Source organism: Pteronotus mesoamericanus, unplaced genomic scaffold, assembly GCF_021234165.1.
Source record: "Pteronotus mesoamericanus isolate MK-2021 breed Mesoamerican mustached bat unplaced genomic scaffold, CSHL_Meso_final scaffold_118, whole genome shotgun sequence".
Lineage (NCBI taxonomy): Eukaryota > Metazoa > Chordata > Mammalia > Chiroptera > Mormoopidae > Pteronotus > Pteronotus mesoamericanus.
Window position 1 is genome coordinate 1,798,782 of NW_026555301.1, and position 19,530 is coordinate 1,818,311.

A 19,530-nucleotide genomic window follows, 5' to 3' on the forward strand; every position below is an offset into this window, starting at 1 on the left:
AAAGCCTTGGTGGTGCACTGTGTTTTTCTCCTTCTCTCCTAGGAGAGCTCTTGGAATCACCTCCCCTTAAAGATGGTTGTTTCTCAGGGTGTGGGCTAGATTCCTTGCCTTAGACTTACCCGGAAACTTGTCAAAAATGCAGTGTTCCAGTGATGCTGACTCAAAAATATGGGCTAGTGTTCAGGAATCTAAATCTCCAGGAATCCCAGAATGTTCTTGTGCTACTGTTTGGGGTTCCCAGCTAAGGGCAGCTGAGATCCCAGAAGATTTGGGGGCTTGCCTCTTCCCAGCATGCACAGGCAGGTCAGGTAGCTGGGACCATGACGTAGACCAGAGGTTGTGTTGGAGAATTTAAGGCAGGAAGTAACCCGAGATTCAGGACAGTGGAGCCAGGAGTCGAGGAAAGTCAGATAATTGAAAAGACCCAGGACCCAGGCCAAAACAGCTGCTAGTGGAGCCGGGCAGCAAGAGGATGATAAATAAGAGGGGTCTCAGCAGTGAGAGTGGAGCTGGGACCAGAGTCCTGTTTCCTTCCTAGGGTAGGGGCTTCAGGCAGGAGGGAGGGTGTGATTTTGGGCATCTTCACTTGCTGGCTTCTATAAGGAGACCCACATCACTGTCCAGCTCTCCACCTTGTTCTTCCTCCCTTTGATCTCCTTTCCCAGCATCTCTTTGTGCCTGTCTTCTCTGAGAGTCATTTCTCCAGCTTCCAGCCAGCATTTTTGTTGACTACTCAGCAGGCTCACTGGTCAAACTGGGGTCCCCTCCTCTCTGCTCTGGTTCTTTGCTGACCTTCATTCAGTGCCTTTTGAGTCCATGCCACTCTGTGCATTTAACTGAACTGGTGATGCCAGACACCTTGAATAGCTCCAAAGCCGTTGTGGCATATTTTACTTTTCATCTGCTTTGTTTTTAAACTTACTGCAAATTAAATATTTGTGTGCTGGACCTATCTACCTCCAAAAATGGTTTCAAAGCTAAGTTTAAGACAACACATGCCTGCATGTAATCCTTTAATAGCCATATTCTGTTGTTTTATCTTTGGAGAGAAGTCCTTACAAAAAGTTTTATTTCTGGTTTTTCCTCATAGGTCTTTGTGTCTGAATTCATACCAGCATCCCTTGGCTATTGTGTGCTCTGAACACTCGCCCTGCTGTATGCACTTGAGTCCAATCTCCTAATAATTTAAAACACTCAATTTTTTTTAAAAAGTAAAACAAATATTGTTTAGAACTCTATAAAGCATCCATCCCAGAATCAATTTCATATTTGCAGTTTCAAATCATCTTCCCTGTGCCTCTGTTTAATTAATTAGCAAAAATTAACTTTTAAATTTAACTTTAAACCCTGGCTGGTGTGCCTCAGTGGACTGAGTGCTGGCCTGTGAACCAAAGAGTCACTGGTTTGATTCCCAGTCAGGGCACATGCCTGGGTTGCGGGCCAGATCCCCACTACGGGGCGTGTGAGAGGCAACCACACATTGATGTTTCTCTCCCTCTTTCTCCCTCCCTTCCCCTCTCTAAAAATAGGTAACTAAAATCTTTTTTTCAAAAAGCCTTTAAAAAAATTTAACTGGAGTGTTTTATATGCAAATTATACTTGCATAAAGTTTTGGGGGTTTTGGGGGGGTTTTTAAGTAAAGTTCTGCCCTAGCTGAGTGGCTCAGTTGGTTGGAGTGTCATCCCATACACCAAAAAGTTGCACGTTTGATTCCTGGTCAGGGCAGCACCTAGGCTGTGAGTTTGATCCCTAGTCATGGTCCATACAAGAGGCAAACGATTGACGTTTCTCTCTCACATCAGTGTTTTTCTCTCTCTCCCTTTCTCTCTTTCTAAAATCAATAAACATATCCTTGGGTGAAGATAAAAAAAGTGTGGCTGCTCCTAGTTGCAGAGATTTATATATTTATGTATAGATTCATAGTTGTACCTTTTTTAAAATATGTCTTAGGTACTCCCACATTGACCCATGAAACCTTCAAAGCACTGCAGCCAGGTCTTTCTGCTTATGCTGATGACATTGAAAAGGTAGAAGTTTTCTCTTACGTCTTTTTTCATTGCACTTGTCTTCAAACTGTGTGATTTGTTAAAGTCAGCGTTTTTCCTCTTGAGGACAGTCGACCATCTTCACCTGGGACATTTCATATGTTTAGCATGGTCAGAAAATGGAGGAAACTGGTACAGCCCTCACTTCCCACTCTCCCACACACACACTCTGGCCATCCCAGGTACTTCCCAAAACCACACATGTTACCAGAAGTCTTGATGCATTTCAAAATCACTAATGCTACAAACTTACAAAAAAAATTATTTGAAAGCTTAATTTTTTTTTATTGTTTCAGTTCTTCTGATTCATCTTCAAAGATGAAAAACGTTGACCAAAACAAAAAATTAAAGTTAAAAATGTATTATGCAAAATCCACAAAGCGAAATAAGTGTAAAAGATTTAATTAAACTGTCAAATAATGATTCTTGGTAGTTTGTAGCATATAGACATTACAGTCTCCATCAAGTTCACCATGTAGCATATATACTTTATGGCCTCCACCAAATACACCATACTACAGGGCCTCCCAGTTGTCACAGAAATTATTCACCAACAGGGCTACAACACACAACTTGTTTTTCATCCCTGAAACTACAGTGTAGTCATGACTTCATACAGCTGTAGCTCCAGATGCATCTCATATCAAGCATTTACTTCTAAAGTCCTTAAAGCTTGCAGCTACAGTAATACAAGACACTTACATTTCCAATAAGGCTCTCATGAAACCAGTCACTAACAACTGTAACTTCCTTTTTTGGTTCAAGCATGTCTTAAATCAAAAGTTAATACGTCGTTCTTTTCAACAGATGCGTCCTGATCTCAGAGAGTGAAGTCATAGCCTTGCTCTGCTGTAGTTTGGTTAAAAAACATAATCAAAATTAGGGATTCTGGAGTGACCACAGGTTAAACCTGATTAAATGAGATACCTTTATAATAAGCTCTGAGTTTTAAAAATCTTACTTGTTTCACTGGGCAACACACATTCAAGTGAGATAAATTTCTCGGTGTCCTTAGTTTTTTACATATTTTTCCAGAGCAAGTTAACATGGATAGGAGCAAATATATCTGTATTCTTATCCTCTCCTTTTTCTTTTACACACAATGAAATGACATCACATTGTTGTGCACTTTGCTTTTGTCACTAAACGATATCACTTGGAGATTATTTACTATCAGTATGTAGAGAGCTTCTTTGATTTTTCTGGCTGGATGGTTTGCACTTACGCATGCACATTAATTTTATAAAACCAGTCCCCTCCTGAAAGACATTTAAATAATGGCTAATCTTTTGCTCTTAATAGTACAAGAAAGGCTGCAGTTTATCACATTACATTCACTTCATTACTCATGTGCAAAGACATCTCTTCAATGAATTCTTAAGAATGGAATTTCTTAGTAAAAGGGCTATATGTTTTCCTCTTGCACAGAAATTGCCAAATTGCCCAGATGGCGTTGTATCTATTGCATGCCTAGCAATATTTTACCAGAGTCTTTCCCCCACCCATCCCTGCAGACACAGGGATTTTTCCTGTATTTGGATTAAGCATTCCCTCAGGTGAAAATGATTTCTTAATGTTATTCACGGGGTTTGAGCACTATGACGGACCCAGAATTCACTCATGATGTTCGGGGGAGTCACAACTCATCTGATGTCACCAGGTGAGGGTTTTGTTGGCCAGGTGTGTAGAATAGGAGCCCGTCTCATGTGCCTTACCTTGTGATGTTCCACCAAGGACGTAATTCTGTGCCAACCTGGTCCTTATGCCCCACACTCCTGCCAGCACCACTTGAGTTGCTATTTTATGCTGATTTGGAAAATTAGGAAAAAAAATATAGTTGTAAGTTAATAAAACCAAAAGGGTGAGGGGAGCATCTGTGACTGTATGCTGAGCTTTGACAGACCCTATTTTACCACGTCCACAGAGCACTACAGGTATTCAAGAATTACTGGATGTTGCTAAACAAGAGATTCCTTTTGACTTCTGGAAGACTACCCGCTTAGTCCTCAAGGCCACAGCTGGTTTACGTCTGTTACCAGGAGAAAAGGCTCAGAATTTACTACAAAAGGTGATTTTATCCATTTTCTGTTTGGGGGTGGCTTGTAATAACTGAAAACATTACATATTCAGCCAGTGTCCAAGCAATCAGGCAGGCAGAAGCTTCCTGAAGAGGGAAACATTGAATTGTTAATAGTGAGTGAATGATATTTTCTTTCTCATGATGTTTAAAGCTATTTGTGCCTTCCAAAATAAATCTGTATAATAAGAACAATCTTACTTGAAAAATTTGTTGTGCTTTCGAAGGGCTTCATGTCATTCAAGGACATCTGTGTGTCAGACGCTATGGGGACTCAATTCCTGACGTTTCAGCTCAAGCCTGCTTGTTCTCATGGAAACCCAGTCTGATACTCAGATCCAACTACTGAGGAGGCCCTTTAGCCTCTTCCTGGCTCTCATGTGGCCAGGGTGTGTCCCCAGGCTCTGCACCACCCACCTTTAACAAGTTCTTGGAGGGCTGCTTTTCATTAGGCAAGTCAGGGAAGCTGTTCTAAGCAAAATGGTCCTCCTAAATCCTCTATTCTTTTCTAAACTAGCTGCTAAATAATGGATTGTTGCATACCTGTCAAAGTCCCTTGCAAAAATTACACACTCAAGTAGGATTGTGGGACACAAGTGCAGTTGTACTGAAGTTCATGTGTATCAATACTTGCTAAAAAAAAAATGGAGAAAGAAATACACACACGTAGAGTTGCTCACTGCCTTTGCCTCCCCACTGCCAGGTTGTCTCGTGGGACCCACTAGGCCACGCAGGGGTCCCAGGTCTGAGCTCTGCCTGCCAGGACCTCCTGCTTCATCTCCCATCCTAAAGCAGCGCAGCATTTTGGGGCCCAGAAGGGTCAGTGTGCTCTTCCAGTCCAGATTTCCGTAGCACAGGACTCTCTAGGGCAGCATCTGCCTCAGCTAGCCCAGGGAGAAGATGAATAAGGAAAGCACTTGCAGAGTATTAAAGAAGCTTAAAACAAAACCTGAGTTTTGTTACTTTGCAGCATCAGCTGATGCCTCTGGTGTTTCATAACCACCTGCTGAAAGCATAGCATGATTGGAAACTCTGAGTTTAGATTCTAAAGGATAAAGACATGTCTCTCTTTACATTTAGGTGCAAGATGTGTTTAAGGCATCACCTTTCCTTGTAGGGGATGACTGTGTTTCCATCATGAACGGAACAGATGAAGGTACAGTTGCCAGAGGCGTGCTGTGCAAGGAGGCTATCCCAGTGAGATGGGCTATGCCCAGGGCTGCTGGGAGCACTCTGAGCTCCCTTCTGGTTAGATGCATGGGTGAACAAGGACTGAGTGACTGTTCTATTCAGTTCACAGTTTAACTCTCTCAGAGGGTCTTCTTGGAACTAGTGTTATTTAGATTCTCATGATTACTGGCTCCAAAACTAGCACAGATAAAGTTTCTGAAAATAAACAATCTTTCAGTTTTAAGAACATTTAAAGAGAATGCCCAGTTTTCTACCATGTTGAGAATGTTGCCTTTTTAATCGTAAGAGACACTTAATAAGGTTCTTCACCAGCCCTGGTTTTAAAGATGGCCTTAAGAGTTTGTTTCTATGGGGGAGGAGGAGGGGAATGTTTGGTTGTCTTCCAGCCTCTTCCAAAAGAGGAAATTGATAAAAGAATAGGAGTGAGAGATGTGACATTTGGCAAGGTATTCTAGTTTTTTAGTATGGTATCTTCTAAAAACTACCTGCCAGAAGCCACAGGATGACCTTATGAATAAATCTTTTTTCTATATCTGATCTGAAGGCTGAGAGTAGTGAGGAGTTTGTGGTTCTGAAACCTAAAAGTAGTGCTCTGCATCCTGTATTTTGTTCACAGCACCTCAAGTGATTCAAATGCTGTTTTGTGACTCTCTCGTAGGCATTTCAGCCTGGATCACCATCAACTTTCTAACAGGTATGTTAACTGCATTGTGAGGGCTAACCGCAGTTCAGACTCCATTCTTGAGAGCAGGGACCACATTTCCACTCTTTAAAATACCCCCTCAGGGTTTCACGGTGTTCTGGCCCAAATGCATTGTTGGAATGGTTGGGGATGTCCACCTGGTTTGTGAGGGTGAGCATTGACGTCAAAGAGATAAGGGCTAGGGAAAAGGTGCTTCTCTGCAGTCCTGGGAAGGTTTCTACCAGCATAGCTCCACCCTCCGCCTGCAGCAGAGTCCAGCAGGGGCCCTGTCCTCATTTCTGAGAGAAGTCAGGACTAAAATTCGAATATTAAATGTGATGTAAATGCTAAGCACCTTATAATTGAATTCCTCTGCTGTGGGTAGAACAAGGAACAGGAGTTAACTTTTCTTAGATTAACTCAGTACATGAGGATTTTTGACCCTTTAATGTAATGACAGAAAATACCAGTGTGGCTGACACATGTATAAAAAAGTTTCTTGACCCCTTGGGAATGGAGAACCATGTTAAGTGACATCGGGAGCCTGAGCCTCAGAGCTATCTTGGAGCGTGTAGGAATATCAGAGATGTCAGTGTCTTGTGAGCAGTAGATATGACACGCCCAGCCACAGGTTAGTGTTGTCCTCTCATTCAAATAAAAGCCACAACTAGGGGAGCTATTGTTCATGACTCTGGTGCATCTTTACAGGGAGAGTTTCAAACAGATACTTCTCTGTTGTTTTTGTTTCTGCTGAAGGGCCTGGCTTCTAATCTCTCCTTTTTCTACTGTACTAATCTGTTTACAAATGTGACAGTGCTGGGCTGGTTTTTACTCCCTGTGCTCCAGGCAGTTTGAAATCCCCAGGAAGCAGCAGTGTGGGCATGCTGGATTTGGGCGGAGGGTCTACTCAGATCACCTTCCTTCCAAGAGTCGAGGTAACCAGCCCTCAAGGGACCCACCCTCCAAGCCTGTCCTATGGGGAGGCCTGTAGGTTTGGTAGTTCTGAGCCCATGCCATTGATACCTCTCCTGAGGGTCATATCCATTCAGTTAATGCTCCTTAGTTTGATTTTAATTCTGCCTGGAAAAAAATAGGAATTTGGTCTTTAGTGGGGTGATAAAATAGATATTACCTGGAACCCTTTAGGCCAGAATGCAAAATAGGCCCTCTCCTTCCCTCCCTGACAATACCTTCCTCACCCACCATTTTTTAATTATTATTTTTAGTTTTAAACAGAAAAGCATTTATGAAATTTACTCATTATTGTCTTGGCTGGGCCATATTTGTCAGAATATGTTACTCATATTTTCACTGAAGCCTAGTTTTTCACTTTATAGACATTTTATTTTACATTCTTGCTCCAATGGAAAGCTTAATTTGACTTAATGAAAAGCCATTTTATTTGCACTCTTCTTTTCTTTTTCTTTTTTGTATTTTTTTTCATTAGTATTTAGTCCCCAACCCCCAGCAATCTCCACATTGTTATTCATGTTTTGAGTCTTTTTTCTGAAAAGCTATTTTAAGTGAAACAACTCTGAATATCCCTGTTCTTTCAAGTGAATTGAGGGAATGGGGAACAGTTTTCTAGAAAGTTCAGCAGGAAAGGTAATAACCCTCATGTTCTTCCCCAGGACACCCTTCAGACCTCTCCACCTGGCTACCTGACATCACTGCAGATTTTTAATAGGACCTACAAGCTGTATTCCTACAGGTTTGTCTTCGGGAGTAAGGGTGGAAAGGTTGCCATGTAGGCACATAGTTTAGCTAGTACTGCTCAGTCTCCCCCTTGCCTCTCACTCCTGCCTTGTGGAGTGAACTACAGTATTCAAGTCACAGACCAGCTAGGTTCCAGATACCTCCTGCTGTGGACCTACCTAGACCGTCTTCCTCCTCCTCCCTGCTGCTCCTTCCTTTTCCTACCTTCTTCCTTCATTTTTCAGTTTCCCTACAGCAAAATAACACTTTTACTTTTATTCTTAATCTTAATTTGGAGGAGGTTTTTGAAGAAGTGGGAAAGAGCCTATGGATTGTGCAGGAATTTTCTGGCACTTCCAGTAGATTTCTTTCTGTAAAGCACATGTGCACCATAAAGATCAGGATGTCTTTATATGTCTGTTGTGTTCACCAGTGTCCACAGCTCCTAGGCAAACTCCTGTCAAGTAATAGGATTTCATTTGGTAAACCAATTAGCTGAATGCCCTGAACTCCACAAAGGGAGGCTTCTAGAAGAAGTAGAAAAGCCTGCTGCCTTTCCACAAGTTTCCTCCCTTTCCCACTTGTTTTGGATACAGGCCAGGTGAATGTATTGGAATTAGAGTTGAGGAAGGTAGCCAGCACTTCCTGTGGCAGGCTAGCCCATCACCCGGGATTTTCTTTCCACAGCTACCTGGGGCTTGGATTGATGTCAGCACGGCTGGCGATTCTGGGCGGTGCAGAGGGGAAGCCTGGTGAGTAGAACACAGTGCTGAGAGTTTTCCTTGCTCAGCAGGCATAAGGAGTCCTTTGGGAGAGGTGCCCCTTCTCCTTCCTGCACCTCCACCGACACAGCAACTTGCTGATCCCTGGCCTGCCTTCCCTGCCAGCAGGACTCAGGGAGCCTAGGAGGGACATGTATGGAAGAATGTACCCCAGATCTTGTCAGTGGCACTGAGATAGGGACACAAGCTAATGTGTTTTACCTGTGTATATTCCAAGTTATTTTTTACAAGAAATTGGTAAAGTCATTTCTGAAATACTGAGCTGGGGGATTTTACAGTCCCAAATAACTGTTGTCACCTGCATTTGGAGTCTGCTTATTTTTAAGGATTTGAAGAGAGAACCTTATTTTTCAAGGCAGTATGAGAGGGGGCACAGGAAATGTGATTCAAGCTGTTGCCATGGGGCTGGGGGACTTGTTCTCATATTCACAATGAATCTAGCCTTGTGAGAACGTCCCTTTGTCTTCTCTTGCTTTATCAGAAAACACAGGCTTGACTCTTCCTCCAGATCTGGTGTTGGACTAGAGACAAAGCCTGTGTCTGGTGAGGTTACTAAAGTCACGTTTACTCCCAGCTTTTCTGTCTCCTCTTGATGGGCCTAGCTGAGGAGAAGTCCGTCATTGGCTGAGAAGGTCTTAGGGATCACTGTGTCCTGATTCAGGAATGGTGGACATGGCTCTGAGGCTGGAATATTCTTCTCTATCCTGATGAGATCGGCTGGAGCCCCAAAGGCGTCTGGTCCAGAATTGTGCATGTGAGCCTGCTTGTGTTCTCCAGTCACACACCCTTCCCTTGGCCCTGCCACTTTGTGCCCCGTCTGTCTCACTCCCATATCAGCTCAGCACTTCTAACCACCTCTCCAAGGGCCTGGTTGTTCTGACATGGTAGGAATGTTCAATTGAAATTTTTGTTTTTCTATGTACATCTTATTTCCATTCACTTCTTTCAAATTTTGGTGTTTAACCTCATAATGATACTACATAGTAAACCAAAAATATGTCCACATCTCAGAAACACCTGTAACCTTCATTCTGGGTCCAGAAAACACCTATTTAGCCAATGAGAAGAAGGCAAGCACCAGTTTGCCCATCCATGGCTGGCATCAGAGTCCCCTCAGCTCCTGTACCCTACCCTCCAAGCAGAGCAGCTGAAAGGCCACTGGTCTTAACAGGCCACGCAAGTGCCTGATTGGGACAAGTGGGGCTGTGACACCCACCAAGGGGGGTATACCCCAGAGGATGAGTCTCCCTGTTGTGTTATCTGTTGTTGCACAACAGATGCATTACCCACCAAATTGAGTGGCTCCAAACAGCAGTCGCTTTATTGTTTTATCTCATGATTTCATAGGCTTCAGCTGAGTGACACCTCTACTAGACTCTCTGGGGCCCCATGTGGTGGCATTTAGGGTAGATGGGCTGCATGTTTGCACCCCAGTACTCCTCCACGTGGCCTGCAATTCTCCCCGGCAGCTCAGAGGAACGACCATCGTGTCTTATACCTTCTGTTGGTGAAAGCAGGCCCAGGGCAGGGAAAGGCACCTGCTTCCTGGTGGGGGATCAGCATGAACATCCTCAAGAGGTGGCATTGTGGGGCCAGCCTTGGAGGCCAATCACTACATTGCATTTGCTTCATATGGGGCCCCAGGTTTTTGTGGAGCGGCACAAATTTGTGGCATGGTAGCACTACGTGGCGTCCTCATGGCCCTGCCTCAGCCATCTATAAAATTGGGTAACAATGGCTCCTATTAGGGTCCTTGTCACAACTCACTGAACAGCACTCAGCCTGTGGCCTGGAACCCCAAAGCCCCTCAGTGAATAGAGCTGGGAGTGGCCATGTTTTCAGGGCAGATGAGGCTCTGCTGCAGCCTCTACGATAAAGGCTTTTCCTTCCACAGCTGACCTGAAACACTTCCACAAGTCAAGTCTCACCTTTAACTCTATGTGCCTTTAGTGCTAGCCTAAAATTCTCTGTCCTATAGGCCTCCCCTCAAGAGAACCATGTCTCTCAGCTCCATGCAATGCCCTGGCCTTACAGTGACAATATGCTTTTATTATCTTTTTATTTCAGTTGAGGATGGAAAGGAGTTGGTCAGCCCTTGTTTGTCTCCCAGTTTCAAAGGAGAGTGGGAACATGCTGAAATAACATACAGAATTTCAGGGCTGGAGGCAGGTACTGTGGATTTATCCTTCATCGGTGGTTTATAAGTGTTAAAAATGGCAGCCTGCTTTTTCCAAGGAGCTCTTAGATGCATGGAGACTGTCATCAAACCTCCCTTACAGACAAGCTTGTATCTGCCCATGAAATGGAAGCACTCTTTGAACCTCATCAGGACTCTGGGAAACCTTTGCCAGCCCACTGGGATCTGCCAACTTCCATGAGGTCTCTGCACAGGGCTTTCTTTTCTGTTGCTAACTACCTTTCTTCCAAAGGGCCAGATTTCCCACCAAGCCCTCAGCAAGAAAGGACCTGAACATCCCAAGTCTCAGCAATCAGCAATCTCATTTCTAAACAAAGGGATGAATGGCTTCTTATTCCTGGCCTTTCTCACCCCACATGTTCTTTCTTGCTTTCTGTACTGTTAGTGTCATCCAAAAGAAATATTGAAATATTTTTCTCAGGCCAGGCACATGAGCATAAGATTTGTCAGCCTTTTGTGATAGTTGTTTCTAATCTTCTGACACCAAATGTGTGGATTTTCTACACCAACCAGCTCTCCAAGTAATTGATTAAATCATCACCCATTTGTTATTAATTCAATCCTTAGTTCCTCATCCCTCTTCCCTGGATGTTGGGGTTGGGAAGTTCCAACCCTCATATCACGTGATAGCTTCCTCTAACAACCATCTGTCATCCCGTATCTATCTAGGAACCTACCAGGAGTCACCTCAGTATAAGCTAAGGTCTGCTTGAAAGGAGCTTATTATGAATAGCAGAAGATGTCCCTCTCACCCCCATCACTTAGGATCTTACAAGGGATTTAAGAGCTTTGTATCAGAAACCAGGAACAAAGACCAAATGCGTTTTTTATTATCCACTGACCATGTGCAGATCACTGACAACCACTTGTGCATATGCTGTTTGTCAGGCCCTGCTACAGCCACTGGGCTCACAGCAGCAGTGCACGTTGCAGACTAGATCTGTGTCCAGGTGGAGTGGGAGTAGTCAGATGATAAAACACATGAGAAAGTACTTTGAAGAAAAATAAAATAGGAGGAGATGGGATGCTGAGGGAGAGATTGCAGTATTAGATAGGACAACCAGAGAATATTTGAGATCTGATATGAAGAGATTCAGAATGAGCCACACAGATCTAAAGCTGTGGGAGTAAAGGCCCTGAGGCAGCTGCTGTGTTCAAGGAACAAAGAGGAGCTAATGTTACTGGTCAGACAAAGGAGAGTGGAGGGAAATGAAGTCTGAAGAGCAAGAGGTGGTTCCCTGGGCCACAGAGAGAATTAGATAGAGCCACCCTTAGATGGTAGACCAGGCTTTGGAGAAGGAACATGGGAAACTGATCCAGGCATGGGCTATAGGACATCCAGTCCCTTAACTCTGAGTCCTGTGTTCTTCCATGCAAGACATTAATGGCCAGCCCTGTAAGCTTGCCAAGCTGCCTATTTTGCCTCAGTTTCCTCATCTGTGACATAAAGAGAATACAGGCCTCACCTTCCAGGTGGCTGATAAGTTGGAGTAATAATGTTCAATTGCATGTTCAGAGTTCAGCACAGGGCTGGCAGAGGGTGAATGTAGACGGTAAATAATACAAACTTGAGCCCATTGGACTACATGAGGACAGCTGCATGGACCCAGCTAGAAGCTGGTATCCTACAGAGTTAGGGACCATGCTATGCTCTCCAGCCACCTTTTCGGTTCTCAGTTTCCCTCCCTTGATCGATGCCATGGCTCCTGAGAGGTACTGTTGATGTGTGTGGTGCTAGTGAGCACCTGACTTGGGGTGGGGTCTGTGCATGCTTCTGGACCCATTGCACCCTACAGGTCAGGGTCTCAGGTCCTTGGAAAAGGACCTCTGGGTCGTTGGCTTGGGTGCTTGACACCCACTGACTGCTGGCCCTGCTTTTCCTTCACCCAGCAGAGAACCTGCACCAGCTGTGTGCCCATAGAGTATCGGAGGTCCTCCAGAACAAAGTGCACAGCACAGAGGAAGTGAAGGATGTGGAGTTTTATGCTTTTTCCTACTATTATGACCTCGCAGTAAATGTTGGCCTCATAGGTAAGTGTGGGCTGGGCCAGGAACTTGGGTGTCAACTCCCAGGCAAGGGCTTCTGTCAGGGAGCAGCTCTTCCGTCAGTCAGCTCAGGATGGAAGAAGTGGACTGACTCAGTAGGGTAGGCATCTTGGCATTGAATAGGAGGTAGGTAATAAGCCCCCTTTTTAATAAATAAATCAGTCTTTGAGCCACTTAGTAAAGTACGCTGTTCGTGCAAGAGCAGTCACTTGCTGTTGATTCAGTCATCTTCTCAGAGGCAAGACTGACTTGTGTAACTGAGGTCTTCGCCCTCCTGCCTTGGTTCATGAGTCTCTGGCTGATGGAGCCATTTGTGATGTAGCCAAGCAGCCATCTGTCCCCAGCCGGGTTGGGTTGGGATGAGGAAGGGTCAGCTGACTCCACTGGTCACCCTAAGGAACTTTTAGGGTCTCTCTGACTACTTCACAAGCCAGAGTGCAGTCAGGACAGGAGGTGACATTTGGAATTTGTGAAGGCTGGAGGTGTTCAGACTGACGGTGGAAACTCTTGAGGGTTTGAAGTCACTTCATTGGGTCGTGACCAGTAATTTTGTTAATGAAACAATTGAGATATTCAGAATGCATTGCCTATGGTAAAGATAAGAGCATTAATGTAAGTAAAAAGCTGTCCAGAAGAAACGGTGATGTCAGGTTCTATCTCCCAGGGACCTGAGATCTCCAGCCAAGTCTCAACTCTCACTAAGCCTCCCTTTGTCAGGGCCCACTGTAGAAGGCAGCTAATGGGGCCAGGGTTGAGTGCTTGGAGGGGGCTGTCCTCTCTTTCATCCCTCTTTCAGACACAGGTCCCTCTCTGGTACAGAACAAGATCCTTGGGCTGCCCCCCGCAGCCATCCTCATGGTTTTAATACCTTAGGGGACCTTTCAGTCTCTACCTAACTGGAGCAAGAACACATTAATGCTCACTTCCTAACTATGCTGCCATCTGTGGACATTGCAATGCCTAGGGTCCACCCTGGCAGCCTGCTGGGCACCCCACCCTAGCATCCCCTTGTCAGTCTGAGACCCCCTCACCCTGACTGCAGGCTGTCCATTTTCTAGGGTTCTGACATCTTTCCAGGTGATCATAGGAGATACTGGGTGTTCAGGAATGCTCTTCTAACTCCCTCTTGCGGTCACAAGTGTCTCTGAAAGAATTGCTTGGATCTGCATTCAGAAATGGGATTCCCCTTTAGCAAACACCCAAAGTCAGGAAGTCAGGAGATTTTTTTTTTCCAACACATTGGGCAGCTGCCTCATACCAGACATAAAAGTGGGGGACATCTGAGAACCATCTATTGAACATGAAGATTTGGGGGGACATCGAAGAAACCAGTTGCTCTCCCTGAAAGTTGGGGACACAGCTCTTGGTGCCTTCGGCCCAGGGAATGGCACAGAGGCCTGGGGCTGCACCCTCCTGGAGAGCCCCATCAAGGCTCTGCCCATGTGTTCTAAGACCTAAAAAAGAGCTTTTTTTTTTCCTTTATTTTTTTTTTTTAAAGCAGAATTTTCTTTTTCACACTCAGGAAACTGATACCAGAATATCATTGCTGAGCTCGGGGCCGTAGCCTTGGGAAACCGTTCCACTTACTTTTCTTCACTTAAGATTAAAGTTAAAATTTGGGGTCCAGGGATCCTGATGAGCTTCCTGTGGCAGCCCCTATAAGATTCCTGATGTGCCAGCCATCTCCATGTGGTCCTTTATGGAACGCCTGCCTACCCCAAGCCATGCCAGGCACCTCAGAAACCATGGTCAGTGTGTGTGGGGCCACTGCCCTGCTTACAGCCAGGCTTGCAGCCAGCCCTTAAACAAGCCCTATGCCGCTCCAGTCTCCCCAGGTGCCAGCCTCAGAGCCTCAGGCATGAGACTCCTGTAGTGGTGGTACAGACTGCACACTTGGTCTTGTCTCACAGATGCGGAGAAAGGAGGCAGCCTAGTCGTCGGAGACTTTGAGATTGCAGCCAAGTACGGTGAGTGGCTACTGCACTTACCTGAGTGAGGCAGGGACACTGTCCCAGCCATGACAGACATGCTGTGGTGCTTGTGACATAGGCAGTGGCACCAGAATCCCTGGATTTACTTGTTGATTTTGTCAACCAGATGAGCATTGAGAGGTGTGAGGGTATGGAGTTGAGAGTATACTTGGAGTCACCATGCTGGTTCCAGACCATGGGTTCAGATCCTGTGTGGCAATAGGTGGCAGGGAAGGGGGCCATCTCTGTCCCGAACTGTAAAAACTCCTTGGGTTATAAGGAATGGACTCCCTTGATTTCACTTTTCCTGATGTCTTTTCACAGTGACTCAGATTAACCCTAAGAGTGATTTCCCCTGAAAGTATCCCAGTAAATTCAAAATTGGCATCGGAACCTGAAGGAGCCAGGGACCCCTGCACAGCAGAACCTGGCATATGGGGGATGAAGAACTTTTCCCTCGAGAGATCATAGGTGGCTGGCCCTGCGGCCCTGAGTTGTTCCTTTTTCTCATGATCTTACACTCACCCCAGCCAAACAGGATATGAAGTGAAGGCTTGTCATAGATTTTTTGGTCTTTGGTTGCCATTCCCATTGCAGGTTGAAAGAGTTAACTTTTGTATGTTTCTCCAAAAGAAGTCCTTCCTCACCCCCAAAAATGTCTTCTAAGCTTTCTTGTTACTCTTGGGTTTGTCTTATGGACACTGGGTGTCCATAACTCTTCAACAGGAAAAAGTACTTAGCAGAATTCTGGAAAGACTGTCGGTGGGTTTATCCATCCCCCTGAGAATAAGAGTGGACCGTTCTGAATCACCTTTGATGGTGTTTTCATTCCGCAGAAAGCCAAGGTCTGTACCTAGGAGAGACATCTAGGGTCGGTGCAGAGATGAGGCCTTCCACCCATGACACACAGACGGGCGATCCAGCCCTGTGGAAACTGGGCTGGCCTCCAGGCCCTCCCTCTAGATATGCTCTTGGTGGGTCACTGTCCTGTTCTGAGCTGCAGGCTTGTGTAAATCAGCAGTGAGGACCTGGGGCTAGCACAGAGCCTGGTGCAGAGTGGCTGCCTGGAATGGGTGGAGTCAGGTCTGCATGCACCTATCCCCCACCCTTTGGGAGTGAACCACTGGGAACTGGCTGTCTCACCCCCAGTGTGCCGGACAGCAGAGACACAACCACAGAGCAACCCCTTCACATGCATGGATCTCACCTACATCAGCTTGTTGCTTCAAGAGTTTGGCTTCCCGGGAAACAAAGTGCTAAAGGTAAGGACTTGTCTTTGGGTGCGCCTGTGCTCTTCATTGCCTGAGGGGTTAGAACACTGCCTCCTGCCTCCCTGACCAGGCTGCCTTTAACCGCTGTGCATGGTCCCCTCTTCCCTTCCCTTTTGTCTTTTCCAGCTGACTCAGAAAATCAACAATGTTGAGACCAGCTGGGCTCTGGGAGCCATTTTGCATTATATTGATTCTCTGAGTGGACAGAAGAGTAGGACCTCGTAGTGGCTGAGCTGCCCAGGGTCCTCACAGCAGTGGCTCTGTCTCTGCAAGAACAGACCCTTTGGAATCCTTTGACGTGTTGGGAGGAGGCCACAGCTCAGGCTGAGACTCCTCCTCTCTACAGCCTTGCAGACCTGCCCCTGGAGGGACAGAGGACTGGAACTTAGTCCAGGCCGAACACTTCCTTCGAACTGCCTCAGCTCCAGGTGGGCAGTGAATCAGACAGAGAAAGGGTACCTGCCAAGACCAGGATGATGTAGTTGCACTATAACCACTGCCCAATCTGTAGGGTTTAGCAGCTGTGATATTTATCCCTGTGACTGGAGTCTTGTTTTATGTACCTGCCCCTATCTACCCCCACTTCCCCAAGGCAGACCTCCACTTTCTCCCCCAGAATTAGTGGGGAGGTTGTGCAGGTTGTCTTGGTAGCTCTCAAGCCAAGTTGGAACCATCATGCCCTCTGAGACAGAGACTGTGGGTTGGGCAGGACACTGTGAACTCTGGACTTAAACATGTTTGTTCCTCCTTGGGTGTGGACATGTGAAGTCATACAGAGGCCTCTTTCCTTAGTCCTTGGATGGCTTATGGTTAACCGATAGAGTTGACATTATGAATAGATGGAGGGGCTAGGGGAAGTACCTCTTCATGGCCCTCATGTGCCCCAGCTCTTCAAGGAAGGCTGAATATGAGCGTGAACTGCAGTAAAAATATTTGTGGCTATGCTGTGTGAGTCATGTGTCTGTTGTGGAGTGCTGAGCGCTTATGTGGCCACTGTGTTCCGAGCCCCAGTGAATGTTGCTGTCATGAACCATGTACAGCCAAACAGTGTGAGGAGACACAAGCCCCCGTGAGTCATTCAGCTCTGCAGTCTCCAGAACTGCCCTCTTGAAACTGTTCTCTTGTGGCTCTTCCTTCTCAAGCTCCACAGGACACTGACTCAGCCTTCTAGTGTCTGCAGTGCAAGTGTGATCCCAGGTTCACAGTTGTTCTCTGGTGAATGTAGTGTACACGAGATAACCGAATCTCTTGTGTTCCACTCATAATAAAGGTTTAGCAATTACCAAGAGTTACTGCTCCTCTGTGATTCCTCTCGGTGAATATCAGCAACAGTCACTCCTAACACCGGCAGAAGGACCTAAAAGGTAACGATCAGTAAGTGAGGTGATAAAGGGCCCCACTCAGCTCTACATCTGGAGGCTTTCAAACCCCAAACTATGTGCCACATTGCCTCCAAAGTTAGTGTGTCTCCAGACAAATTTTTCCTCCTCACATCAGACCTTTAAACACAGCTGTTTATCAAAAGCAGTTCTCTCCACTAAAGAATCATCACGGTAATAATGAACTTTATAATACTTGGAAAAATAGTTACATAGTCAAGAGAAATAAAAACTAGCTCCAGGCCTTTATCATTTTGAAAGTCTCTGATCCTCACTTCTCTGTGTTAATTGATTGTTGGATAAAGTTTTTCATGTAAGAGTTTAAGTACAGCCCTCTAAGTCTTAGTGTCTATCTCAAGAGTCACATGGTTTAGGAGCAGACGTTCCCCTTAAAACCTCCTATCTTGAAAAGCCTCCCTGAAGGTCAGAAGAGTCTTAAGGCTGCATTTCTGTAGCACAGACCATAACTTCAGAGGCATGAGGTGCTCAACAGATATGGCTGCATGGTTCCTCCAGACCCACCCAGTGGATAGCTTAGGATCAAATGGTTTTGAAAATCAGTAGGCCAAAGCTCAGAAGCCTGCAAAGACTTGTACTAAAGCAACAAGGAGAAATGGGAATATAAACCAGGTTTTTCATCTTTCTGGAGATGAAGAGATCTCAAAGGATTTTTTAAAAATGACTTCATACATTGGAATATTATTTTGGAATAAAAAGGAATGAAATACTCACACATGCTACAACATAGATGAACCTTGAAAACATTAAACTAAATGAAAGAAGCTGGATACAAAACATCATATTGCATGATTACATTTATATGAGGTACTCAGAACAGGCAAATGTAGAGACAGAAAGTGGATTGGTGGTTCCCAGGTGCTGGGTGAGAGAATTGGGAGTAAGTGCTAATTAGATGGGATGCAGTGTTTTTAAGGGGGAAATGAGACAGTTCTAAACTTAGATTATGGTGATGGTTATACAACTATGTAAATATATGAAAAATCATTGAATCATACACTTTCAGTTGGTAAACTTATGGTGTGTAAGTTACATCTCAATAAGACAATTTTAAAACTGAAGACTGGAATTCCAGGGAGGCAGTAGCCTGAAACAGTAGGTTGCCATCTTATTTTGTTCCAGTCTGAAATAATGTAATCTTTTCTTCGTTTTCAACCCATAGACTTTTTCAGTCTTGTGGTCTCCCCAGAGACCTGCGGGCTGAGAGAAGTTTCCCTCCCTGAGGGAGGAGTCAGCTCTGTGCCTTCCAGGTTAACCCCTGGGTCCTGCAGGTACTGGGTGCATGGGGAGGGGCCCTCAACTACCTATCAAATAATGAGCTGTCTAAAAAAAAAGGAAAACCAAAAGTCCTGGGAGTGGGGACACTGACCTTGCCCCCAACCCCCTGAATTTTCACATATTTTATCAATAAGTGTGCTTGGTCAGGACTCCACCTAAGCCAAGCAGTGAAGTTAAGGGTTACACAAAGCAAATAGGCTTTGTTCAAGAAGCCACCCTGAACCTCCTTCATGGATGGATGCAAGGGCCTTGATGTTGCTTCCTGAAAACAGATTAGCAAAGGCTGCCTGTTTTATGGAGGCTATGTCTACTACTTTAGATTTCTCTGGCTTTCTTGCTTCTGACTTTGTCACTTTTTTTTTTAAGATAGATTTATTTATTTACTTATTTTTAGAGAGAGAGGTACGGAAGCAGAAAGAGAGGGAAAGAAACATGGATGCTTATATCGCATTCCCCCAACTGGAGACCTGCCCCATGCCTCAGGCACATGCCCCAACCCAGGAATTGAACCAGCGACCTTTCAGTTCGCAGGTTGGCATTCAATCCACTGAGGCATACCAGTCAGGGCTGACCTAGTGACTTTTTAAAGAATATTTTTATTGAGGTACTTTCCTAAGGAACAATGCACAGTTCAAGTATATAATTCAAACAAATTTAACAAATAAACCATGTGGCCCACACCCCTATTCTGTCATCCCAGAAAGTCCCTGGACAGTCCCCTGACCCTTGGCCTTGGCAACCACTCCTCTGATTTCCATCACAGCACATTGCTTTGCCAGCTGTGGAATTTCAAATAAATGGAATCACAGTATGTGCTCTCTTGTACCTGGCTGTCAGCATAATGTTTGTGAGAGCCACGCATGTTAAAATGCATATTAGTAATAGTACGGTATTTTGAC

General features: G+C 45.2%; 1 protein-coding gene across 11 annotated transcripts in view; it reads left to right on the forward strand.

Moving 5' to 3' along the window:
- The window catches only part of ENTPD6 (ectonucleoside triphosphate diphosphohydrolase 6), a 32,572-nt gene extending 13,925 nt beyond the window's left edge, over positions 1-18,647 (forward strand). For 6 of the 11 annotated variants that reach the window (XM_054587445.1, XM_054587448.1, XM_054587446.1 and 3 more), the window contains 12 exons: positions 1,951-2,027; positions 3,970-4,113; positions 5,203-5,278; positions 5,972-6,007; positions 6,842-6,930; positions 7,627-7,706; positions 8,378-8,442; positions 10,540-10,641; positions 12,560-12,700; positions 14,626-14,682; positions 15,835-15,947; positions 16,083-17,506. In XM_054587445.1, coding sequence (XP_054443420.1) covers positions 1,951-2,027; positions 3,970-4,113; positions 5,203-5,278; positions 5,972-6,007; positions 6,842-6,930; positions 7,627-7,706; positions 8,378-8,442; positions 10,540-10,641; positions 12,560-12,700; positions 14,626-14,682; positions 15,835-15,947; positions 16,083-16,181 — 1,079 coding nt within the window. In that variant the 3' untranslated portion in view covers positions 16,182-17,506. Of the gene's footprint in view, positions 1-1,950; positions 2,028-3,969; positions 4,114-5,202; positions 5,279-5,971; positions 6,008-6,841; positions 6,931-7,626; positions 7,707-8,377; positions 8,443-10,539; positions 10,642-12,559; positions 12,701-14,625; positions 14,683-15,834; positions 15,948-16,082; positions 17,507-18,515 lie in introns of those variants that run through there. The other 5 variants (XR_008530335.1, XM_054587447.1, XM_054587453.1 and 2 more) reach the window with 5 other exon arrangements.
- Positions 18,648-19,530: the final 883 nt, after the last annotated feature.